The following is a 27793-nucleotide window of genomic DNA, read 5'->3' as shown; positions in this document are numbered from 1 at the left end:
CACACACATACACACACACATGCACACACATACACACACACACATACACACACACACATACACACACACACACACTTAAAATCTTTTTTTAAAGATCTGAAATGGAAAATGTTTCAAAAGCAAAAGTAGAAAACAGTAGAAATGAAAAATGAACCTTAATCTTCAAAAATCTCATCCTTTTTGAGACAGGGTCTCTCTATTACGAAGCCATGGCTGTCCTGGAACTCACTTTGTAGACCAGACTGGCCTCGAACTCACAGAGATCCGCCTGCCTCTGCCTCCAACTGCTGGGATTAAAGGCGTGCGCCACCACCGCCTGGCCAAAATTCCTCCATTTTTTGCTCAGTGATAACACTGACCCTTCTGCAGAGTCCTCTAGATTGACATAGGAAGAACATGAATTGCACAGGGAGGAGCTTGTTTGAACTGTGCACTGGATCCCCGGCTCCTACAACAGCACTGGGTAGGCGGGAGTCACTGAGTCACTATCTACAGAATCAACAAATGTATGGCTTGCAGATTAAATGAATGCAGGTGAGGTAGACCCACTTCCTAACACCCTCATTGAAAGGGCAAAGAGGTAGGCACCGCCCCAGTTTCTTCCTCTGTTACTGTGATCAATACCAAACAGCAACGTGGAGAAGAAAGGGTTAACTTCATCTTACATCTCTAGGCCCTGGTCCATCCCTGGAGATCTTGGCAGGCACTTCAGGCAAGAGCAAAGGCAGAACCGACAGAAGAAGGCTGCTTCCTGACTTGCTCCGTAGCATCTGCTCGGCTAGCGTTCTTACACAAGCCAGGGTTCCCTGCCTAGGCATGGTACCGCCCACAGTGGGCTGGGTGCCGCTACAGCAATCTACAATCAGGAAAATGACCCCCACTCCCAGAAACATGCTCATAGGCCAGTCTGATCTAGGCAATCCCACAATTGAGACACCCTCAGATAACTCTCAGTGGGGCCAGGGTGACAGCTGAAGCCAACTAAGCAGGAAAGGCACACTACTTAACCTTCCAAATACAGAAAGGACGGAAAATGCATACACCCAATAAAAAGAGCAGCATTAACGTGTGGGCGCTGCTGCAGGTGTTTGCTTCAGTGAGAAAAAATGAGGGAGGCCTGAGGACACAGTTCGGTTGGTCGAGAGCTTATCTGCTGTGCTCGAAGCTCCGGCACTACAGAAACTAGATGTAGTACTTGCACACTTAAAATCCCAGCCCTAGGGAGGAAGAGCAGGATGATCACAAGTTCAAGGACATCCTCAGCTACAAATGGAGTTTAATGCCACCCTGGGATACAGGAGATTCTGCTTTGAAAAAAATAAAAATTTGAAAACATAAATATAGGGGCTGGAGAGATGGCTCAGCGGTTAAGAGCACTGGCTGTTCTTCCAGAGGACCCAAGGTTCAATTCCCAGCGCCCACATGGCAGCTCACAACTGTCTGTAACTCCAGTTCCAGGGCACCTGACACCCTCACACAGACATGCAGGCAAAACACCAACGCACATAAATAAAAATTAAAATATATATATGTAAATTTAAAAGCAAGTTATAAAATATATGATTCTATGTATATTTGTATGAGTATATTAAAGGATACAACTTCACACTGTTTCTAGCTACTCAAATTGCCTCTGGCAGTCCATTTACTGTAGGTACATACCTTAAGCTTTCCATTTCCCTCCTGCTCTGTGTAAAACCTGCAACATTAAATAAGCTTTCCTGTGTTTGTGTTTCCCCATCTGGGCGGTGGTGGCGCACATCTTTAATCCCAGCACTTGGGAGGCACAAACAGGTGGATCTCTGTGAGTTTGAGGCCAGTCTGGTCTTACAGAGCAAGTTCCAGGACAGCCAGGGCCAGGATTACACAGAGAAACACTATCTCAAAAAAAAAAAAAAAAAAAAAAAAAAAAAAAGTTCCTGTTATGCAGGAAATTCCAAGGACTTTTGAGAGCTCTCTATCAGAAACAGGACCAAATCAAAATATCAGAACACAAATGTCCCTGATAGCCTTAGAAAATTGCAAGGGCCTTAGGATCTCTGAGCCAAGAACCATGGCAGAGAGCAAGCGTGTGTTTCTTAGGAAGTCCCAGGCACGAGTTAATAAGGCCCAGTTGCCATGTTTTAAAAACAATATGCCCAGCTCAGCCTTAGCTGGGATGCCCATGGTAAGGATAATCAAGTTTGATCAATACATTGCAGCCATGTGCTCCAACCAACATCCAGAAGATTCATAACCCGTTAGTTATCCAGCAGAGAAGGCATTAAAAGTCTGCTGCGCCTGCTGTTTCTCATGGAGATGGTAACAAACAGAAATAAAGAAGCCAGTTAAAGAAATTAAATGGTACCACATATAACCCAAACAAGAAAACTCTAAAGCACTGGGAGCATAAACAGGAAAAGGCCTGTTGCTTAACTACAAAGTGGAAGAGGGAGATGGGAAGCGTTAACACATTTTCTCAAAACCAGCTATATATGCAAGCAACCAAGAAAGGGAAATACTTCTAGGACTGAGGTCTGCCTTACTAACCCAGTAAGACAGCCCAGGAAGTAAATGCTGACTCACATAACTCCTAAGCACCTGTGTAACCACATCTCCACCTCAAACTTCTGCTTCACAAGAGCTCCACCCCCACCCCCACCCCCGCCCCCAGAGTCTAATTCATCCCTGTGGGAAAGCAGCCCTTGCCTGTGGAGCCCAGCATGCAGGACTACATCAGACTGTTTCCACAGGGCCTCAGGATGTAACACCCTCATCTTCCACCAGGCTCCTCCTGTCCAGCCTATTTGCCTCCTTCCAGATCTGGTACCTATCTCTTTCTCTATACTCACTCTCAACCTTTCCAGCTCCCCTGCTCTGTTTCCCATAAGCTCTGGCAGGATACCTCTATGGCTAGCCAGGTACGCTCAGCATTGCCATGCTGTTCTTCACTCTAGCTAGGAAATCGATGTACTACAAAGCCTCTGATAACTATCTGTGGTGTTGTTTTAACATGAAAGCAGCTACAGGCAACTTGGAAAAAGATGTGTCTTTATGTGTTTGCTTTCAAATAAAACTTTATTTATAAAGCCAGGCAGCAGGTCACATAAGGCCAGTGTGCATCGTAGTTTCCTGACTTTAATCCAAGTCAGTAGAGTAAATCTTCCTAATGACTGAAGTAGGTATCATTGTCCCGTTTTACTGATGAGACATCTAGAGACCTACCTGCCTCTGCCTCTTTTCATCCTTGGAAGGCGAAGTTTTCTCTTAAGATCAGCATCAAAAAATATTTAATAGGGTTTAGGAGATCTGTGACCTCCTACCCCACAGTACTACTCCAGCCTCAGCTCAGACACTTCCACTTCCTTGCTGTGGAATGTCAAAAATCTCATCTTTTTTGAGACAGGGTCTCTCTATTATGAAGCCGTAGCTGTCCTGGAACTCACACGGACCTTGACCTTACAGTGATTCACCTTCCCCTGCCTCCAAGTGCTGAGATTAAAGGCTGTGGGACGTCTTTCTGTATGCTGTGAATATGTGTTGCTCTGATTGGTTGATAAATAAAGCTGCATTGGCCTATAGCAGGGCAGGATGGAGCTAGGTGGGAAAATCCAAGGGAGATTGTGAGAGGAGAAAGGAGAGGGGAGAGACTCCAGGCGCCGCTGAAGGAACAACATGCCAGCAGACTGGTAAGCCACAGAACACGTGGCAGAACACAGATTAATAGATATGGGTTAATTTTAGATGTAAGAACTGGCTAGCGGGAGGCCTGCTACAGGCCATGCGATTGGTAGTTAATATTAAGCCACTGAATGATTTTTTTTTTTTTTTTTTTGGTTTTTCGAGACAGGGTTTCTCTGTATAGCTTTGCGCCTTTTCCTGGAACTCACTTGGTAGCCCAGGCTGGCCTCGAACTCATAGAGATCCGCCTGGCTCTGCCTCCCGAGTGCTGGGATTAAAGGCATGCGCCACCACCGCCCGGCTCTGAATGATTATTTTGTAAGTGGCTGACGGACCAAGGAGCTGGGTAGTACTGGAGAAACAGTCGAGCTACACTTCCTTCCTTCAGGACCTTTCACAAGCCTTAAGGTACCCTCGCCCGTGACCCCGTCACCAAGTCCAGCCACATGCAGGTCTTGGCCCCGTGGCTCTACCTTGAAGGAAAGCAAAGGCAACCAAAGTTTTTTACTTCTTGTCACCGAGTCGGGGACGTTTCACACTTGCTCACAAGTTAGTGCTCATCTCAATCTATAATCACTGTTGAGACTAAACCACCAGTTTTAGATTTGATCTATTTTCATTTGATCTTGTGTCTGCTATGACCCCACCGTTGAGCATGTGGGGAGACACAGGCAGGCAGGGCTCCAGACGTCTTCTCATCAGTGAAACGGGGCAATGATGCCTACTTCAGGCATTAGGAGTATTTACTCCACTGACCTGGATTAGAATCAGGAAATTACAATGCACTGGCCTTATGTGACCCGCTGCCTGGCTTTATACATAAAGTTTTATTTGATCTCAGATACACTCATCTTTTTTCACATTGCCTGCAGCTGCATTCAGGCTAAAACAGCACCATAGACAGTTATCAGACACTTCATAGTATTTACAGATTTAAAATATTTACGTCTGGTTCTTTGCAGGGCAGTTTATGAGTTACTGGTATAAACAATGCCTAGTCTATGCCAGCAAGTGTTAGTGATTGTATGGAAAACCTAAGTGAAGGAAGCCAGTCATGAAAATATCACAAATTATACGATTCATTTCTTTCTTTTTTTTTTTCTTTCTTTTTTTCCCCCCGCACCCAGAGCTGAGGACCGAACCCAGGGCCTTGCGTTTGCTAAGGAAGCACTCTACCACTGAGCTAAATCCCCAACCCCATTTACATGACATGCCCAAATAGGGGAGTCTGTGAGGGGTACAATGATGGAAATGGAGGGGAGGGAGCTATGAGTGGTTCTTTTTCCAGGTGAATGACAAGATCTAAAATCAGATGTGGTAGTAGTCTGCACAATTCTACGGATATCAACATTTCAAACAGGTGACTTAGGCGATATGTAAATTTTTATTCACTTTTTTTTTTTGCTTTTGTTTTGGGGCAGTGAGACCAGGGTCTCACTGTATAGCTCTAACTGGCCTGGAACTCCCTATATAAACCAGGCTGGCCTTGAACTCACTCAAGGACCTGCCTGCCTCTGTCTCCCCAGTGCTGAGATTAAAGGCGTTTGCCACCACACTCAGCTATTTTTAACTTTTTTGCAATGCAGGGGAGCTAACTAACCAAGGGTCTTGGACATGCTGGTAAGTGCTCCTTCGGCATCCATGAATTTTATGTCAGATTAGATCTTAATAAAGTTTTAAGACCTGGAGTTATCTGTTGAGGTACTTGCACCCCCTCATTAGCCCCCTCTGATTTTCCTTCCTGTTTGGTTTTTTGTTTGTTTTTGTAGACTGATGTTTTGCCAGCCTGTATATCTCTGTGCATCACGTGCATGCCCAGTGCCTCCCCAGAAGCCGGAAGTGGGCATCAGAGCCCCTAGAACTGGAGTTACAGACAACTGTGAGGTGACATGTGGGTGCTGGGAATCAAACCCAGGACCTCTGGAAGAGTAGCCAGTGCTCTTAACCACTGAGCCATCGCTCCAGCCCTGTGATTTCCGCTCCCGTTTCCCCTGGATCACACAGTGCTTTTCACGCTGTGGGAATTCAAATAGTGTGTTAAAGGAGCAGTTACGTGGCTGGGGAAAGGGCAGAGGGGCCATGCTGCTGTTTTTCCAGAGCAGACACAGATGGTTTTGAGGACTGAGTTTGACAGGAAATTAGACAGCCCGTGAATGATACTTTGGGCCTTTGTATGTGACACTAGCAAGTTCCTGCTAACACAGAAGTGAGCCACACCCGTGTGTACACACCTGAGATTTTACACTAAGCCCTTTTCCACCCTCACTGGAATATAGCCCCCGGCTATCTGAGTAAGCACTAGAGCCCACAACACAGATACAATGCCCAGAGTCTGGCAAACCTGAGCTGCTCAATAAATATCAATGGAATGAATAAGCCAGAAAAGTACTCTACTTTTTGATACCCGTATGCAGCTCTTCACTACTGACTTTTATCTATAGCTTATCAAATAAAACTGGAACCAGCTCTTGAGAAAGCCAAGGCGTGTGAGCCTGAACTTTCCCTGGGGCCCAGTCAGAGTATGACTAAGTAGACATTCTCAGAGGTCCAAGGACCCAGATCTGCCTGTGATTACAGAGAGGGATTCTCACTCCAGAGCTGGCACATTTCTCAGGGTTCAATTGTAAGTGTCTAGGTTCTGGCTCTCAGGAATTCTGATACAGGGGTTCATACACCTCACTTTGGGGAATATCTCTCTAAACCTATTTGGATGATTTTACACATATAATTCATTATTGAGACAACAGAAGAGGACAGGAAGAACTAAAAAAAAAAAAACAGTGTGGCAATAATCCGCAGGTTATTGATAGAATGTATATCCGTATGAATCTGTCATCCTGCATGGAGATCCTAACGCACACCTGGAGGGCCTATGAAGGCTTGCCATAGAACCCGTCACATCCAGGGAAGAACTCAAGCTGAGAATCATGACAGCATTCTCCAAAAGCCTGCACGTTTGGGGAAGACACAGAAATGAGAACTGAGGCCCTCAGAAGATGAAGATCTTTTATTCACTCATCCACTGAAGCATTTTTATTAAAAGTCTCTCTGTGCCTCCAATGGCCTCACCCAGATTTCACATCTCTTAGTGGAGAACTTTAAATCCAGATGTGTCTGGTATATATATATCCATGGTATATATATATATATATATCCATGTTCACGTCTTTATAATTCAGAATCCGCTGAAATGTCAAACCCACGGCCATTCCTGCAACCATCTCCCTCTCTCCCTTACAAGCCCCAAGTTATTTTTTCTATTTTTTTTTTTTTTTTTGAGACAGGCTAGCCTTGTATCTCAGGCTAGCCTTGAACTTGCTATGTAACTGAGGAATTTCTGATCCCCCTAATTTTACCTTCTAAATGCTAGGATTCTAGTTGTATGTATACCACACACAATTTCTCAGTGCTGGTAAGAGAACCTGGGGCTTCATGCATTCTACTGTAGACAAGCATTCTACCGACCGAGCTACATCCCCAGCGCCAAGCCCAACTTCGTTAATGTATCCTTGCCTTAGCTCCCTTACTATATCCACCTGTCTACTGGGAGTTGGTGAGCCACAACTCTTCCATTTAATGATCAATAGGCCATCTCTAGTGTCCCCGCTGCTGAATCCAATGGACCCTGCTTGGTACTCCCTAGAAATCTGAAAGCATCCAGCCCTGATTTCCCACCCTCTCCCCTCTTGGACAGCTCTTCTCCATTGTGACCCTCAGATCCACATTCACCTGGGTGTTGGCCATCCCTCACCCTTCTCTGACTCACTCTAAGCCTATCTTACCTCTTCCTATCTCTGTCAGAGTCCACCTGGACCCTTCTTTTTTTTTTCTCAATAGTCCCGTCTACTCCAATGGTAGACGCTGCCTTTCTAGACTAATGGCCCTCAAGTCCATACCCTCGGTTAAGTGGCTGTCTCTCTGAGCCTCCTGCTTATCTAATTGATTGTTATCTGGGTAGCTCTCGCTCGCTATTCCACAGACACCTCCAACTCAACCTTTCCAGGACTGAGTCATCTCTAACCAACTCCCTTCCTCCCCTGTACCGTCACCAGTGAACCATCCCACCATCCACTCAAGGACCCAAGAATAAACCTGGAAGTCTTTGACCATTTCCTTCTCCCTCACCCCTTCCTCATCGGTCAATGAAAAAGCCCTGGCACCTGTTAGGGATCTCTTGAATACCCCTTCCTCTCCATTTGAACTGTCACCTCTGGATCCGGCCGCCACTATTTCTCAGCTGAATCATCGTCACAGCATTCTTCAGGCAGTTTTCCTCTCTGCCTCCACACTGGTTCCCATGAAGACACCCCACAATGTAGCCTGGGGGTGGGGTGGTTACAAAACTAGTTCTGTAAATGTATGTATCGATTGCTCCCTTTAGACTTAGAAGAAGTCCCACACCTCTGTGTGTTTCAGGCCAGCGAGAGCATCATTCCTCCACAACTCCTTGGCACTCTGATCCCCAGCCCACTGGCCACCCATTTCCATGACGCCATGTTCCGCCTTCCCTCTGCTCTGTCCTGTGCGGTTTCCCTTCCCCGATCCACCCCTTTCGTCCTCACCCTGCTCACGTTCTAACAGTGTTTCCAGCTTAGGTATCCTTTCCTCTGGGGACCCTTCCCTAACTCTCAGTCAGGGCGAGGTACCCCCAAACTTTACTCTTCCACAGTACATCTCCACCTCTCTCAGTACATATCACTTTACACCGATTCTGTCTACACACTTGTGGGGATCCCTGTAATCAAAGATACTTCAGACTTAAAGCACGTGCCCTGGATGACCCCACATGTTCAGCAGAGCACCTGACACAATGCATGCACAAAAATGTTTGTTGGGAGCTAGGCATAGTGGCTCCTGCCTGTACCCTTAGCACTCCACTGAAGCACAAGATTGTCCTAAGTGTGAAGCCGCCCTGGGCTATAGTGAATACCAGGCAAGTCAGGATACATAGAAGACTTTGTCTACAAATTGATTATTAATTAATTTTAAAATGCTGAATTATGAATAAACAAGCAAATAAATCAAACCTTAAGAGTAAATTAACCTTTACTTAGAAAAAAATAAAGTGGGGACCAGTGGGATGGCTTAGTGAGTAAAGGCACCCGTGGCCAAGGCTGACAACTTGTGTTTGATCCCTGGTCCCACAAGATAGAAGCAGAAAACCAACTCCATAATTTCTTTTTCATTCACCCTACACATCCCCTGATCCAGACTGTATGACATCTCCCCTAAAGTGCCCCAAAAGCATCATAACTGGCTCCCTTCCTCCCCTCATCCCCCCAGGTCCCTCCCCCTGCAGCACTGAAGTGACCTTTTGCAAAATACAAATCAGATCATATTACTCCCCTAACTAAGGGCTTCCAACCCAGCCATGGTAATGGGCGCATATAATCCCAGCACTCGGGAGGTTGAGGCTAGTCTGGGCAATAGAGTGAGAACCTCAAAAATTAAAAAGAGAAAAGGAAAAAAGGCCCAGCATGGTTTCCATCCACATACTTTACCTCAGAACTGTTGAATCTCTTCCTGAAGCATCTCTGCCTTGCCTGACTTTCCAGGATCAGCTCAGACCAACCCTTACCCATCACGTGAGGTTTCCTTTTTTGTATAAATTCACCTTGTCTATGTGCCTCCACCTCAGAGCTCCCCCGAACTTTCTACCTCAAACTGGACAGCTTTTATCCACTCGGCACTAATGTCTTTTATGGTTTGGGTTGTTTTTATTATTTTGTTGTTTTTATTTTGTTTGTTTCGTTATTTTTATTAAATTGTGCACGCGTGCTGGTGTGCATGCATACATGTGGAGGGTAGAGCACAACTTGAAGAGTTGGTTCCCTCCTCCCACCATGTGGATCCTGGGGACCAAACTCAGTTCTTCAGGTTTGGCAACAAGCCCCTTGACCCAGTGAGCCATCCCTGTGTTACCTCATCAGTCCTAAACTGTCCCTCTTGAAGAAGCCTAATCTGAGACAAAGACGCCACTGTGCTGGCTAGTTTTATGTCAACTTGACACAAGCTAGAGTCATCTGAAAGGAGGGAGCCTCAAGTGAGAAAATGACTCCATAAGATCTGGCTGTGGGGCATTTTCTTAATTAGTGATTGATGGCGGAAGGGCCCAGCCCACTGTGGGTGGTGCCATCCGTGGGCTGGTGGTCCTGGGTTCTATAAGAAAGTAGGCTGAGCAAGCCATGAGAGCAAGCCAGTAAGCAGCATCCCTCCATGGCCTCTGTGTCAGTTCCTGTCTCCAGGTTCCTGCCCTGCTTGAATTCCTGTCCTGCCTTTCTTCAGTGATGGACTATAATGTGGAAGTGGAAGACAAATAAACCCTTTCCTCCCCAAGTTGCTTTTGGTCATGGTGTTTCATCACAGCAATAGAAACTCTATCTAAGGCATCAAGCACTTTGGCTAAATCCAGCTATTTAACTGGCTTAGCATTTACCATGTGCTCACACTGTTCCTGCCTGTTATCTAGTCTAGCTTACATATAAGCACTGTGGGCTCCATGAGCTGTTCAAAGCTTATCAGAGTTGTTTGTCTCAGTATCGAATTTTAATTCATCCATACTTCAGAAGTGGCTTGGTTTGAAGACACCAACCCTACCCCACACACCTCAGAAGTTCTGCCAATAAAACATACAAACAGAAAAACTAATTACTACTGTGAAAAGTCCTACTCAAGGGGCTAGAGAGATAACTCAGTGGTTAAGAGCACGGGCTCGTCTTTCAGAGGACCCCAGTTCGATTCCCAGCACCCACATGGTAGCACACAACCATCTGGAACTCTGCTTCCAGGGGATCCAATACCCTCTTCTGGCCTCTGCAGACACTAGGCACAAACCACTCAAACACATAAAATAAAAATAAATAAACTTTAAAAAAAATCCCACTCAGCTGAAGAAAAGGCTAGCATCCAATGTTTTAGAAAGACATTAAATATTTCTCAAACGTGAAAAGGGATGTTTGCGCTCTGCATTTGAGCCAGGCACCCTACACCTTGTAATACAGCAGCACCATGATCCGGCCAACAATCCCCTGCATTGTAAAGGCTGACCAGCGAGGTGCCCAGCAGGATTCCTTCCACAGCCTCCTTCAGGTTCAAATCCAGAAGAGACCTGTTCATCTACATCCTCCGTAGAGAACTTCCAACTATTCCGTTTGTCTGATGATTCACAAATTCTTTTTTCTACCACATTCAAATGACCATAAACTCACCAGGTGAGGGGTGGGGAGACGGCTCAATAGATAAAGATACTTGCCTGAAGAATTTGATGTATTTGATGCCACTAAGCCTGAAGTATTTGATACCCAGGACCCAACTCCCTCAACTTGTCCTCTGATCTCCATGTGCGTAATGTGATATGAGTACACACACACACAATAAATAAATGTAAAAAATTATTTAAAATACTTCTAACTAAAGAAAAAAAAGGTGGAGAATGATCAAAGAAAGAGACCCAACATCAGTCTCCTGCCTACATGCACACACACACACACACACACACACTAAGAGGTACACACACCATTCACAAGCATGTGCACTCACGCTGTAAACCTCAGCTCTCATGCACAAGGTAAGCACACGTGGTTTACTTTTACTAAAATTCTCCTGAATGATTTAGAAAAACAGAATCATTCAGAGAAATTGCAATCACCAATGGTAAAAAGCAGATGAGGAAAAGCGTTGAAAAGATATGCTCTTGAAAACTCTCTGCATTTCAGACCATTAAATCACACACTCGACCCATCAAACACATACAAATTAATATACTGTATTCGCTCTTAATTTCCCATTTTCATGATGACAGCTTGAGTTTTTTTTTTTTTTTTTCCTTACTTCCTGCTTCAAGCTCTGAATATATTTACAGCCTGGACACACACACACACATACACACACACACACACACACACACACACACACACACGCGCGCACACACACACACACACACACACACACACACACACGAGCACACTCAGAAAAAACGTTGCATCTCCCGTGGGGCTAATTAAAAAGGGTTTTTATTTCTATAAGCAATGAATGAGATCTTTGTTAACCCACTTTCACGAGATTCTAAATGACCCTGGATTTATCTTGCCCTAGTTTTCAAAGTGTAACTGACCCAGAATAATGCAAGCTTATCTCCACACTCCTTGAGAAAGCAGAACCAAAGTTCCCAGAAGCCAAAGCTATGCATGCAATTTGGGGGGTGGGGGTGGGGGTGGGGGGGTGTTTTTCTTAAAAACACTATTATGCAAACATTGCCAGCATTCTTATTTTTATTTTTCACTTATTCAGAATATTTTTAAGATCATAAAACTTAGTGATGCCAAAGCAAACAACATTCCAAGGAAACATTCAAAAAAAAAGATATTATGGAACTTTCTGGAAGCCTTTCTGCTGTTACAGCACAACACTAATAGTCTGTAAGGAGCTATAACTTAATTGTTGTCCCTGGATAGAATAATGATCCAACCCACAAAAAGCAGACCCACGAGACTGCCTGCTATATACAGAGCAATATGAACCAGTCAGGAAAGTTAAATTATTGCTTGAGAACATCTACCTCCCATCACTCTTTGCTCTTCATGCCCACCAATACTCCCACCGAGCACTCTGTTACAATGCAACAGAATTCTCCCCAGAAGCTTTCCCCCAATCCTGTCTCTCTTTCTCCGACATTGCAAGTTCGTTCTCCCAGCCCTGAGGTAGAGCAGATTTTCTCCCAGGAACACAACGCTCGTCACCGACTCAGGTCACCAATCACCCATGTTTTCATCCTACCTGGCACCATACCCACGAACAACTCTGCTCCTGGGGGCTTCAAAGACCTTCGTTTTTTGTCTGGGTGAGTTTGTTTTTTAATTACACTTATTTATTTGTGAGTGTGCATGTACACGTGACACAGTGCACCCGTGGAAGTCAGAGGACAACTTGTGGGAGTGGGTTCTCTCCTTCTCCCAGGGACCGAAATCAGGTCATCAGCTTGGTGATGAGCACCCTTACCTAAGCCATCTCCGTTTTGTATACTGGAATGACCACTGGGTTTTTTTTATTATACCATTGTTTCCTGGAAGCTTTAAAAATTCTGGAACTTCACTGTAATGACAATACGAGAACATCCTATGCAAGGTGTCTATCAAACACTTGCAAGACTCAGAAAGAATACTGAAGCAAGTGACATCCAAAGCCAAGAATGATCTCGAATTTCTGCCTCCACCCCGCACGTGCTACAGGTATGTACCACCACACTCAGCTTATGTGGTACTAGGGCTCGATTCCAGGGCTTTCCTGCAGGTCCCTTCCCAACTGAACCGCATCCCAGACCCAATCTGGTTTTTCTTTAATAATGAGAGGATTATATAACTCAGTCTGCAATCAATATATTGTATAAACTGGATTTTTATTCCTTATTGAAACATCAAAAGTTAACCCAGACATTTCTGGTCTGACTTTTAATTATATGATAGACACCAAAATTAAGACTCTGGACAGCTAAACACTTATCATAGGGATGATTACCTCTGCGTGCAGGCAGAAGTACACCAGATGCCATGATTTACAAAAGTGCTCAGCCCATTTCCGTCTATGTCCTCAATGCCTAGCCTCTGCCCATGGCTGGCACTTGACAGCTATTAAATAAAAATTAAATACCACAGGGCTGGCAAAATAGCTCAGTGGATAAAGGTGCTGGCCACTGACCCCCACAACCTGAGTTTGATCCCCAGGACCCACAAGGTAGGAAGAGAAAACTAACTTCCTAAGGTTGGCCTCTGGCTTTCATGTGGGCCAGGCATGTGCACACATACATGAAATAAATAAATAAATGAATAAATATAAATGATTTTAAAAAATAAACATTCCATCTCATTACCATACTTTGCATCCTCTCCCACTAAATACAAATTAATAATTTTCCTCTGGCATGAAAGAGAAACCCATTTTACGTTTTTTGTTTTTTAGGTAGTCTTACTATGAAGCCCAGGTTGGTCTTGAACTCTTGATGTGCCTATTTAGTTTCAACATTTATTTCCACCTAACTATAATTATGTTATTGTAACTTGGATAAATTTTAACGTTACTAAAAGTAAGAAATACATGGAAAGCAGCCAGGAAGTGGTGGCACGTGCCTTTAATTCCAGCACTTGGGAGGTAGAGGTAGGTGGCTCTCTGTGAGTTCAAGGCCAGCCTGGGCTACCGAATGATGAGTTCTAGCACAGCCAGGGCTACACAGAGAAACCCTGTTTCAGAGAAAAAAATAAAGAAAGAAAAGCAAAAGACAGACAGACAGACACAGAAGGCCTCCCTCCAGAAGAATACTCAGTTAATAATGAACCCATTTCAATGGAATAATAATCTAGTCACAAAGATCAGATTTCACTACCTAGCCCTAGAGCTATCTGGAGAAGAGGTTTTTAATCTTTTATAATATGCCATCTAGATGATAACAGTGCTAAATAAAACATACAAACATTGTCTGAGATGGCAAGGTAACTGGGCTGAACGTGTGTTCACACAGGTCCACAGTGACGGCTATCCACGTAGCAGTACCAGGCCGGGCCACGTGAGTCTTAATTCCTCTCGTGGTGGTTGATATCCTAGAACATGGTCCCTTCCTAGATCTCTGGCTAATTAAGAACATTCTAAAGCATTGGCCTACCCTATCTGTGAAAACAAAATGATTGTATAGTGTCCTTTCAGGGCCCGTGTGTTACATCTGCTACTTCAATGTGAAACAAATTAACTCAGAAATGAACAAGGGAAATGTTCAGAACAGTTCAACCTTGCCTCCAAATTCCTTTGGAACTTCTCAAGAGAGCCTGGGCAGGTAGCGCAGTGGTAGAGCAAGTGTTTTGCATGAGCAAGGGCTTGGGATCAACCTAGTACCTTAACCAAAAGAATTCTCACAACTGAGCCAGCCTGGGCAGCCAGCATCCCTCATACTGTGAAGTCATGCACTCATCTCCATGTACACTATTCCATCCTTTCCCTGGACATCTGAACACTACAATGTGCTTCCCCGGGCAAGACAGAAAAGGCCAACAGTGTCTCACGCTAAGCGTGACAGCACACACCTTTTAACGCTAGCACCAGAAGGCAGAGACAAGTGGATCGCCGTGAATTCCGGGCCCTGTTCTACACACAGCAAGTTTTAGGCCAGCCAGGCCTGCATAACAAGACCTTGTCGATAAAAACCAAAAACCTCTCAAAATTGCTTTAAAACTCAGGCCAAACTCCTGGAGTCCCAGCATTCCCAAACCAAAGTCAGAAGGATAGCCCACAAATTTGAGAGCAGCCTGTTCTATACAGTGAGTACAGAGCCAGCCTGGGAAGGGAAAAGGAAGGAGGGGGGAAGAAAAGAAGGAGAAGGGAGGGGGGTGGAAGGAAAAGGGAAAGAGAGGAGGGAGGGGGAGGGGAAGACGGAGGGAGGAAGGGGGAAAGGATGAGTGAATAAAGAAAGGGTGAGAGGGAGGCAGGCAGGCAGGCAGGCACTGCTTACTGCCCTGTTCTATGAGTCACCATGTTTCTGTATAGATATTTAAATTTTTCTTTCTTTTCTTTTTTTTTTTTTTTTTTGTTTTGGTTTGGTTTGGTTTTTCAAGACAGGGTTTCTCTGTGTAGTTTCAGTGCCTGTCCTGAAACTCACTCTGTAGTCCAGGCTGGCCTCAAACTCATAGAGATCCGCCTGCCTCTGCCTCCCGAGTGCTGGGATCAAAGGCATGCGCCACCACTGCCCGGCAATATTTAAATTTTTCTTAAGTGCACTATTCTGCATCAGGGCACGACCAAAATTTCCTCACCTTCAATGAGGGTTTGTCCATTTTCCAATAAAACAGACGCTGTGGCCTAATGAGGCCATTCTACTGATTACTCTGTCTCTGTGGGCCTCTGAGACAGGTTCTGAATGAAGAGCAAAGAAAGCACACCTTCTCGGGAACAGTACCCCGAGCCCTCATGTTCCAGAGGGTACGTGAAAATCTGGTAAAATACAAGGCTGTTTGACATCAGAAATGAAACCCAAACACATTTTCTAAAAATAAATAAATAAATAAATATTATTACTAAATAAAAATATTATTATTGTATACATGTGCCATGACATGCCTATGGAGATCAAAGGACAAGTTGAAGGAGTCAGTTCTCTCCTTCCAGTTCAACCTGGAAGCCAGGGATCGAACTCAGGTCACCAAACTTGCTCTGCAATCGCCTTTAGCCACTGAGCCTGCTCTAACCTGCTGGCCCCTCAGTGCTTTTTAAGACTTTAATGCCAGCACTTGGGAGGCAGAGCCAGGCGGATCTCTGTGAGTTCGAGGCCAGCCTGGTCTACAAATCAAGTTCCAGTACAGCCAGGACTGTTACACAGAGAAGCCCTGTCTCAAAAAATAAAAAAATAAGGGCTGGAGAGATGGCTCAGAGGTTAAGAGCACTGACTGCACTTCCAAAGGTTCTGAGTTCAATTCCCAGCAACCACATGGTGGCTCACAACCATCTGTAATGAGATCTGGCGCCCTCTTCTGTATATATAATAAATAAATAAATTTTAAAAATTTTTTAAAAAATAAATAAAAAAGACTTTTACCAATAGCCTTCAGCTAAGTGGTACTTTATGGAAATAATTATATATATGTATATATATGTATATATATGTATATATATAAAACATATATATGTATATATACATATATATAATAATTATATATATATGTATATATATGTATATATATATAAAACTTTTTTGCCCAAACAGGTAGTAATCCTACTATGATACAAAGTTGCCTTCATAGGTATATAAAAGTTCCTTCCTTCCCTGCCCTGCCGTCCCTTCTTCCTTTTGTCAGTTTGGACCAGAAGGACCATCCCAAACCAGCAAACAACATGGAGTCTAGCCTTGGGAAATACATTCATTCCATGTGCTGCTTTTGTCCTGCATAGACAGGAAAGTCTAGGCACTGTGCATGTATCTCGATTGTCCCTGGCTAATGCGAACTGATCCTGTCCGGTGTCTGTCAAGGTGATGATGCTCTGATGCCATTCCACTTCTCCTACCCATGAAGCAAAGCATCGACACCAGAGCCCTCCACGTACGTCTCGCAAGTGGATGATCCAGAGAACACAGGCATCGCTTCCCCTTGCTAAATAGCCGAGGCTCGTCTCCTATTGAAAAGTAAACTGTATAATTCAAAGCACATTATATACAAAACCACACATCTCTGAGCAATTTGTTAAGCTATTTTAAGCAGCCTAGGAACCTGACATCTCCTTATCCACATTCTAGTGTCAAGTCTGCTGTGGATGGAAGGGAGTAAGTCTCCAACATAAAAGCAGCCAGAGAAAAACTGTGAGCAGAATCCCCTCTTCCAGTGTGTTCTTTAGCATGTAGGGGGCAGGGGGGCAGCACAAAAGCCAGCTGCAAGTCACGACTCAGCTGCTCACCAGCTGCGGGACTCTGGTGAGATCATTCCGAACCAGCATCTCTGTTCATCAGAGCTGCAAAAATCTACCTTACAGATGAGATTGTGAGGATCAAGTGGCATCGTACAAAACGCACTGTACGCTGGAGCCTCTACATAAAACCTCAGGAAGCTCATTCTGTGGCAAGGAAGTGTCATTAAGTATAATAATCACGAATCTACAAGGCCTCCAAGAGATAACGGGGGATGGAAGAGGAGGAAGGGCTTATCTCTGCCTAACGGGGCAGCTTACGGGGAAGGCTGAGGCCAGTTGGCCTTGGGATGGATAAGCTGAACTTCTCCGAGCCTCAAGGGAGCAGCCTACACAGAGCGCGCAGGAAGGAAGGACCACAGCTCCTTAGGGAGTGGGAGTCGTGGAGGGAGTTACAGGGAACACGTAGGGACGTGGTGGGAGTGAGGGTAAGAAAAGGGCTCCAGAGCAGAGAGAACCTATGGGCCTCACCACGACTCATGTACATCTGACAGGAAGCTGCGAACCTGTAAACACATTTCTGGTTTACCTTTTTTTCTTATATAGCATGAAGTCTCTACTATTGCTATGTTGCACAAAAAATTTACTCAAAAAAATTATATATATATATATATATATATATTTAAAAAAATCAGAACAGACTACTCTTTGCAGCCAGAGCATCAACAAGAACACTGATCTTTTTCATTTAAATCAAAATTTGATTTCAACTACTTGTGATTATATTATCCAAAAGTACAAAATGAAAAATTTTTAATTTTTATCTCAAAGACTACCTCCTAACAAATAAGCATTTCTTACGCTTTACAAATTAAAATCGTTATTTTTTTTTTTGTCTTGGGTTTTATTTGAAACAGAGTCTGGCTAGGTAGTCCATGCTAGCCCATAATCTTCCAGCCTCTGCCTCCTAGGTGCCAGCTTTAGTGATGTATGCCAGCATACAATATTTATTTTTAAAATCCTGCTGCATAGAGATATGGTCTATTCCAATAGATATGAATTTACAGTTGAACCTCAAAGACAAGAAGCTAATTGTTGAAATAATATTCAAAGAGAAAATATTTGAGCCATGCATGATAACACATGTCTCCCAGCACTCAGAGGAAAAAGGCTGAAAGAGTAAAGAGTTTGAGGTATTATGGGCTACATAACAAGATCTTGTCTCAAAAAATAAAACAAATTTGAAAGAAAGCATCAGAAAGTCATTTTAGAATCTTCACCAAAAATATGACTCAAAACCTGTAGCTCTTATGGAATGTCTTAACTGTTTAATTATATTGCCCATAATTAAGATTATTTTAAAAAGACTTTTATAAATGTTTTCAAATATTTGCCATAACCTCACTTCTGTACTAGTTAGCTACAACACACCAAGATTTAACAACGAAATCAGAAAGTTCACTAGCTAATGAATTTTCAGCAGGGCAACAGAAATACAGCTAAGCACAACAAGAAGCACTTTTGAAAAGACTTAACTGTGGATGTACACATGAGATTTCCGTCACTGAAATCTCGCCCACCCATAATATCAATACTGTTCCCACCTATTAGGACAAAATACAGATTCACGTGTCAAAAGCTTCTGTGTTTAAAAAAAAAAAGACACAAAAAAAGTGAAAATAATGCCAAGCAAACCATGGTTAGCTTTTAAATTAGACTGCAAATAAAATATGCATATACATTTAAAAAAAAAAAAGATAACCAGATTCTTCCAGGATTTCTTGAGAGCAGAGCGCTGAGCTTTTAGACAGTCTAATACAGCATTGTGGGCTTCTCCAGTTGGAAAATACAGATAGGTTTTCAAAACCACAGGAAGCAGAGAAACCAATAGGGCCCGGAATTAGAGGAGGGTTAAGTCTCCCACTTCCTTCCAACTCTGACTTTACCTTGCAGCGAAAAGTGAAGATCATCAATGCCCAGGGAAACCTGTCCATCTTCCGTGGGAAGCGCGGAGCTAGCGGCCATTCTTTGATGCAGTGAAGATTAGATCACGTCCATCTCAGTTAAGGCGAACTGGAAGTAGAAAGGGGTAAAACTTAGTTCATTAATAACTCTGCCGCCCCGCAAGCCTGGTAAACACGCAGGCAAACAGCAAAAGCCAAATCTACCCGCTCGAAGAGCAATGGCCCTCCGGGAGGGTTTCCTTAGTACATGCGGGACAAAGTGACCACACCTTCTCTTTGAATCATCATCAGGACTGTGCCCTGTGACCTATTCAGGCTCTCTGGAGCTGCTGGCAGAACTCCAAAAGAACTAGCCTTGTTGGTTCTGTGCAAGTTAGAAAGAGGAAAGCTGTGCACTTCAAATCCAGAAGCATCCAGCAACGCGGCCAGAGAAAGGAAAGTCAACATCCACGGCTGCCTTCGGCCTTCAGCTCACAAGAGTTCTCTTTAAAACTCTGACTTCCCTCCATTCCTTCTGTGTTCCATAAATGTTGCCACTTACTGGAAACAGTAAGCGCCGAGCCTGCACCGCCTGCAAAGTGAAACTAAAAACACCGATACATCAGAGTGACTATTTTGAAGAATGTTATATTGTTTTCCCAAGGATTTCTTTCTCTGTACTTCTCTCTTAACTCCAACTTGAGTCATTCTTTTCAGGTACTAGAGATTGAAACAGGGCCTGATACATCATCAAGCATGTATTCTATCATGGAGCCTCCTCATCTACTAAAAGAAAACTCCCAATAAAAGTAATTCACAACCCATAACTCTTTAAAAACATTGTTTCATGTATATGGACATCACTATCAACTTCTGCAGGCTGAGAATAGAAGGCAGGTTCTCTCACGCAGATCATCAGAAAACCAAAATCAAACTAATCAAACAGAAAATGTATATATAGTTCTGTGAGAAAGGAAGTAATGTAAAAGTTAATGTTAGAATCTACATACTGGGGCTGGGTTGGTGGCGGTGCATGTCTTTAATCCCAGCACTCTGGAAGGCAGAGGCAGGCAGATCTCTGAGTTCGAGGCCAGCCTGGTCTACAGAGCGAGTTCCAGAACAGCCAAGATTACACAGAGAAACCCTGTCTCGAAACACTACACACATACACACACACACACACACACACACACACACACACACACACACGGAATCTGCACATTGGAGCTGAGAGTGTAACTCAGGGACAGAGTTCTTCCCTAGCATACAAGATGCCCTGGGCTCAATCCCCAAGACTATAAAGAAAGGAAGACTCCGTATACTAAATATAATCAAAATCCTCTAGCTTTGATATACACTAGCAATTTTTTTATAAGAAAATGTTAGAGGGAAAACTAAAACATAAGTTTGAGGCTAACAGCTAGCTGGGCATATTAAATATTAAACAGACTAAAATATGCAAAGGATAAAAATCATTACACAGTTCCAAACCCTTTCCATCCTTTATTCTCTGGTGTTTATTATCCAAACCCTCCCAGCATTATCTCTCTCGTGGGTCGCTATGTTAAAGATTTTACCTACCAAATACACTGTTAATAATTGATCTGTTTCTCTTCAGTTGAGATCCGTCAGGAACAGCCTGCGGTTACCACGCTGCTCTGTGGAGTTCATTCAGACTCACAAAAGGAACCGCTGTTCATTAGTTCACAAGGGCCAAGACCCTGATGGCCAAGAAGGCACGGGTGTTCTCAGCCCCGTGACACAGCGAGGCCCTCCACTAGCCCTTCCCTCATCCTAGGCCTCCCAAGGCCCAAGTAGAGACAAAGTGCCATTTCATTTTAACAAGACAAAACTGAATTCCAAATGAATTCCCTAACGGTGACCACTGTTTTATGCCAGGACTGTGTTTAAAGAGGGGGAAGGGGGGTTGGGGATTTAGCTGAGTAGCAGAGCGCTTGCCTAGCAAGCGCAAGGCCCTGGGTTCGGTCCTCAGCTCAGGGGGAAAAAAAAAAAAAGAAAAGAAAAGAAAGAAGGGGAAGGAATAATAATAACAATAGCACCCACATTTACAGCATTTACTATCTGCCGTATGCATGGGCATTGTTCCAAGTAGAGTATATGGCTCTTTATAATGGTTGTGTGAACTGAGGACCATAACTTTCCCCTTTGAAAAGACAAAGCAAAGACTCATAAATAGGATATAGAATTGTCGAAGGACACACGGCTAATACAGGATGGGGCCAGGAGTGGAATTCAGGTGGCTGGAGAGGTGGCTCAGTTAATGTTGTTTGCCTGGCATGCATGAAGCCCAGAGTTCAAGTCTCAGCACCCCACACACTCAAACATGATGGTGTGCACCTATAATCCCAGAACTCAACACGTAGAGGCAGGAGAATCAGAAGTTCAAGGTCACCCTTGGCTTACATAGTGAATGTGAGGTCAGCCTGGGATACAGACCCTGTCTCAAAAGCAAAGAAAGTCAATCCAAAAGCCAAGCACTGTATCGCACACTTGGAATCCCAAGACTCAAGAGGCAGCGGCATGAAGCATGCCAACTCAAGGCCAGCTTGGGCCATACAGCAAACCCTGAAGTAATAATAACAACGACTTTGAAGTATTAATAATAACAACTCTGAAGACTATACAATTGCAAGTGTTTGATTATTGTCCCAAATACTGTCTCGTTGTGAAACACTACTTTAACTACATAATGGTATGTTGCATTTGTTTAACTAGGCAAAGATGTGTTACATTTGTTTCTGCTGCATTTGTTTAATTACGTAAAGATGTGTTGCTGTTTTACCTTGCCTGCCTAAGGCACCTGATTGGTCTAATAATAAAAAGCTGAACAGCCAACAGCTAGGCAGTAGAGGGATAGGTAGGGCTGGAGAAATCTAGGCTGGAGAGGAGAGAATGAGGGAGAAAAAGGGAGATACCCGGGGGGCCAGCCAGCCCGGCAGCTGCCAGCCAGCTAGACACAGAGTAGGACATACAGAGGGAAAGTCCAGTAAAAAGCCTGAGACAAAACGTAGACGAAGAGAAACAGGTTAATTTAAGTTATAAGAGCTAGCAAGAAACGACCCTAGCTAAGGCCGAGCATTCATAACTAACAATAAGTCTCCGTGTCATGGTTTGGGAGCTGACGGAGGCCCAAAGCAAGCCTGTTACACCGTCTTGGTACAACTATTTATCAAAACAGGCTAAGGAGCCAGAGAGATGGGTAAGCAGGTTAGAGTACTCGCTGCCGAGTCCGACAACCAGTTTCATCCCCAAAACTCACACGGTAGGAAGGGGAAAGCCAACTCCCATTGCTGTCCTCAGACCTCCATTACACCTGCTCTGCTGTGCACACATATGTACACGTAAGCTCACAAAACAAATAGGCATAATTTTAGAAAACATGCAAGGGAGGTCACAAGAACGTGACCAAAGATAACTCTTGATGGCAGTCACAACACAATCCTATTTGGCGACAAACAACGGGAAACAGATGGCATTTCCAGAGGGGGGTTGACTTATCAAATAGCCCCCCCCCCCCCCCCGAGACACTGGAGAGAGAGGAGCGAAGAGAAGCCTTGAGATTTCTCAGATTTGAACCGAGAAGGCGGAAAGAGGTACGTGGGCTTGGCTGTGAGTCCCAAGGGTCTGTCTAACAAACGCCCCAGACTTGGCTGCCAGCGTGATGACTCCCCTGAAGGAGAGCACAGGGCTGATTCCTGGGGTCCATCGGGGTTGAGGGTGGGGCACATGCCTTGTCTTTCCTTTCCTCGTGAACATGGCCACAGCCGTGAGACAGAGCCTGGGTTATGATTTAAATCCCTGAGACCAGTCATAAAAGAGAATAATGAGCCTTCTTCGAGGACATCACAGAAAGTTGGATAAAAAAATTAATATCACAAAAAAAATTAATATCACAGCATTAAAGCGTCTAAGATGAAGCCGAATGGTGTGGAATCCTGTCTTTAAGAGTCATGTAAACCGACAGCCACACTTTCATAAGTAATAGAAGTTATTTTTAAATGACTGTGGTCTGCTTATGCAATCCAGCTCAGCGTGCCTGTAGTGGCCCTAAAACCTCAAAACACTAGCAAAGTTCCCTTTTAAAAAAAAGTCTCAGCCTCACTCGGGACAGCCTCACTCACACACACAATGATGGCTACAATGTTTCCAATTTACAAAAAAAAAAAAAGATGAGCCATGAAAACCTATTTCTAATGAATGAAACTGCACGAGTTTTATCTTCTTCATTTTGTTTGTTTATTTTCAAGTGATAAATGCTTATTTCTGCTATGATAAAAACACTTATTTTCAAGAAACTGGGAATGGAGTGTGGTATAGTTCAGCATCTGTTCCGCTGTCCACATGCTATAGAGCCTGTCTATATGCTCATAATGAGAAAAGCGACAGAAATAACATTAGAAAAATCACACTTTGGGGCCAGATCCTTGGAACTCAGTGGCCAGCCAGTCTGGTTGAACTGGTGAACTCCAGGTTCAATGACAGATCAGTCTCAAAAAATAAATTGAAGAAAGATAGACATCTTGTGTCAACCTCTGGGGCGCACACACACACACACACACACACACACACACACACACACACACACATACACACACAAATTCAAAGGTTGTCAAAAATTTCTAGAAAACTGCTCCAAAAACCTTTCTGGTAACTAAAGGGACTTTCATTTTCTCATTATCAGATAGATTCTTAAGAATCACTGCCAGGCTAACAGAAATGGAAAAGTCTTGGTGTCCACGGTGAGGACACAGCAGCCAGCCTATCTTCAGGGAAATCAAATCCCAGCTCAGGAGGGTGGAGAGGCAGGCTCACGGACTAGCGGTGACTAAGATGCTAAGATTTCTCTCTGCTCTTATTTCCATTCTTCAGTTATCCGTGGTCCTCTAGGAACTCTAAAAGATACCCCTTTGTCAGTCAAATGATAAGACGACTCTCAGCTACCCACAGTTATTAACTTGGATGTTTACAAGCTCACAGCCGAACCATGCTGACACATCGGCCTTAAGTCTGGGTCCATCAGCTGGTTTTGAGACTGGGTCTCATGATGTATCCCTGTTGGCCTGGAACTTGCTTTGTTGACCAGGCTGACCTTAAAGTTGTAGCAATCCCCCTGCCTCTACCTGTCATGTGCTGGGATTACAGGCATGCACCATTGTACCCAGCCATTTTTTCCCATTAACTCTCCTTGTCACTTTAAACTGTAGTCATCACTGGGCCCAAAGTCACCAGTCCAAGTTTCCAGAGCAGGTACTTAGGATCTCCTCCCAGGTATTTTATTCTCATGGCAACCAGAAAGACCAGAGGCTCAACCCTACCGATTCACGGCACTCTCAAGAAAGAAACGGGTCACGGTGCTCAGGTTAAGACGCTGCTGGATTGGGATCTTACAACAAAATGTCACATGTCACCCATGCCAACCATGCCAACAGCACCCCTGCATCAACAGTGGCCTTGCACCAACAGTGCCAACAGTGCCCCTGCACCAACAGTACCCCTGCATCAACAGTGGCCTTGCACCAACAGTGCCAACAGTGCCCCTGTGCCAACAGTGCCCCTGCACCACCCACTTCATCAAGATGAGAGCATCCTGAGGGAGCGCTGCCACTTCCTAACCACCTCCCATTGGCCTTGACCATGGCCCAGATCTCTGAAGTGCCGTAACGCCGCCGCCGAGATAAGCTGTTCTGTAGAGCAGCTACTGCCATTCTAAAAACACCCGCAACCAACAACTTACAAAGCAAGGAGCATTTCCTGAGGGCTCACTAGGAGACGCTCTGGAGTGTACAGTTACTGCAAGCTGTGATTTCCTTTTTCTTACGTTTTATTTTAGGGATTAGACCCAGGACCTTGTGTGCAGCACTTCTTAAATCGGCAGTGAAGATTAGAAACTGGTCGCAACAGTAAAAGGAAGGAGAGCGAGAAACAAAAAGACCTTATGGACATGATGTGTGGGATCAGCACTGATCACAAAAGCTCCCACAAATGCTGGAGGAGTCCACTCCCTGAGTCACCCAAAAGAGTCAAAATTCAGAGCCAGAAGGTAAAACAGCAGCCACGGAGGGCTGAGGGATAGGGGGCTAAGAAGTTAACTATCTCAATGCCTCGGAACTGCTTCAGTGGATAGAGATTCAGCTTTGCAAGATGGTGTGGTTGGTGATGGTCACACACACACACACACACACACACACACACACACACACGTATGTGCTTCACCCCACTGCCCTCTACATATAGAAACTTTATGCTAATAGAGCTCTAAGCAAAACTTTCCCAATCTATAATCTTTACCTAACTATAATATAAATAAAGTGCGAGGGTGAGGAAACACCATTTCTGGGCGGCTAAGACTACAGGAAAACTGTTTGTCCTTTGCATCCATCCTTGGGAGCTACTAGAAAGGCTACTCCGGCAAAAGGAGACCGTAAACCAAGGAGAAGGGCTGGGGGTCTGGAAAACAACACGGAGAAGTAGAAACACAGGCTGAGCTCAAACACGGGAGAAAGAAAAGAAAGCTCCCAGGATGCACCGGGAGAGCTCCGGAGAGCAGTGTGCAGTGAGTGCTAGGGAACAGGAGGTGGGGAGAAGGGGGAGGAGGTGGGAAGGATGACCAGACAGAATGGAGGAGTACGCTCTAGACAGGCTCAAAGACTTCAGAGAAGAAACTAGAAGCCTGGAGGAGAGGGTCTGAGATCTCCATGAGCAGCTCAACGGAGACCCACCTTAGGATCTCAGAAACTTTGTGATTTTTTATTATTATTTTTAATTGTGGGTGTGTGCATGCACATAATCGAAGGTGCTCTCACGGAGCCCGGAGGTGAGGGGTGGATCTGGAGATGAAATACAGGTGGTCAGGTGGTTGTGAGCCACACAGAGTGAGTGCTGGAAACAAGTCCTCTGGAAGAGCAGCAAGTGGTCTTAACCGCTGAGCCATCTCTTTCCAGGTCTCTCTCAGAAACTTTATTTTCCTTGCTCTTTCAAGCTTAGTGATGATAGGTTTTTTGTTTGTTTGTTTTTGATTTTTGAGACAGGGTTTCTCTGTGTACCAGCTCTGGCTGTTCTGGAACTCACTCTGTAGACTGAGCTGGTCTCCAACTCACAGAGACCCACCTACCTCTGCCCTCCCTAGCGCTAGGATTAAAGGCATGCACCACTACTACCAGGCTCTCTCTGAAACTTTTAAAGAAACGTGTTCCTCCATCCATTCCAGGAAGATTTAACCACTTGCGAACATGAGCTTGGAGGAATTCTGAAGGATGAAGGGGGCTGGCATGAGATGGCCTCATTTTTCTCAGGAAGACAAGCAGCAGGGTTATCTCTGGGGAGCAGGGGCGCAAGGATGGGTTACAGTGCGTGAGAAATGAACAGAGCTCACACCCGGCTACAGTGGGGAACAGGACCTAACAAACCAGAGATGTGAGTAGGGCTGGGAGAGCAGCTGTGGGCCAGCACAGGCCGCACATGGGACCAGCAGCATCTTGAAGCCGGGGTTTGTGCTGGTACCCTCAGCCCAGAAACATTAGCCTCCACCCGGAGCTGAAGCATGAGCAGCAGCTGTTCTTCACCTCATCACATTCTTCCAGCTGAAAGCCGGCTCTGAAATCCTACACAGATACAAGGACCTCAGGGTTCATGGTAGAACTGGTCAGAGCAACAAAAGGTGGGTACAATCTAATCCTGTTGGTAGAAGGAGGAGTCTGCTGCTCACTCATCCATGGGAAGATTACTTCACAGCTAAGATGAGCAACCAGCAGCAGCAGCAGAGATACAGAACATATTAAAATCATCATGGGGGACTAAGGAGAAAGGATAAACACACTATCAGGTCATTTACAGAGTGGATGTAAATTTGATTTATTTTTCATGTTTTTACATTTATTTATGGGGGGTGGGTAACGTGTGGAGGTCAACAGACAACCAGCAGGACTCCGTTCTCTCTTTCCACCAAGTAGACCTCTGGGTTAAACTCGGGTTATCAGACTTGGTAGCAGGCTCCCTCACCTGCTGAGGCAATCCATCAGCCCTGGCCGTAAATTCTAAACACACATACACAGCACAAGAACAGGGAAGTGATGCCCATCGGAGTGAAGGGTGAAGAAGGGTCGACTACGGCTACATAGTTAACTTTGCTGACATCCAAGCAGAGAGCTCCTTGTGGGCACTAGGAAACGTTTCTAACTTTTTCTTTAACGTTGGGATTGAAACCGAATTACCCATCATCCCCGCTGCTTCACGGCAGTAGACGTCAACTGAGGTTAGAGAGTGGGATGCCATGGTTGAGAGCACTTGAGCAAGAGCCGGAAGGTTTGGCTTTTCACTCCAGCTTTGCCTCTGACCACGAGCCCCGCGCCAGCCTCTGCCTCTCAGGTCCTGATTCTTCAACTGTGACATGAGGATAACAATATTATCTGGGCCAGCACACAGACTTTCAAGTTCCTGCCAAGGAGTCCAATCCAAAGTTCGCTGCTGCTGCTGCTGCAGCACACTTGGGAACTCAGGAGTCTAAGCGACCCCGTTTGCGGTAGAGTGCCTGGAACACTCAGTCTGGCCGCTTCAGAACACTGTTCTCCCAGCCACCCAGGAGCTGGGACTGGCTTCGGAGAAGAGAGCTTTTAAAGTGCTTTGCAATGAGGGGGGAGGGGCGAGGGGGAAGGAAGGAGGGAGGAAGGGAGGGGTGCTGAGTGGGCCACATACATCTCCCTGGGTGTATTTCAAGGCAAGGTGTCCATTTCCACTTGTCATGATACCCCCGTAGCGTTCAACAACTTTAAGGAGGAACCTTGGTCCCAAGCTATTCT

General features: G+C 44.8%; 1 protein-coding gene across 1 annotated transcript in view; it reads right to left on the bottom strand.

Annotated features, from left to right (window-relative positions):
- Nucleotides 1–19114, bottom strand: part of Syne2 (spectrin repeat containing nuclear envelope protein 2) — a 273416-nt gene extending 254302 nt beyond the window's left edge. The window contains exon 1 of the mRNA XM_059279392.1: nucleotides 18981–19114. Coding sequence (XP_059135375.1) covers nucleotides 18981–19059 — 79 coding nt within the window. The 5' untranslated portion in view covers nucleotides 19060–19114. The remainder of the gene's footprint in view (nucleotides 1–18980) is intronic.
- Nucleotides 19115–27793: the final 8679 nt, after the last annotated feature.

Source organism: Peromyscus eremicus, chromosome 14 (assembly GCF_949786415.1).
Source record: "Peromyscus eremicus chromosome 14, PerEre_H2_v1, whole genome shotgun sequence".
NCBI lineage: Eukaryota > Metazoa > Chordata > Mammalia > Rodentia > Cricetidae > Peromyscus > Peromyscus eremicus.
This window is presented reverse-complemented; position numbering and strand designations above follow the sequence as displayed.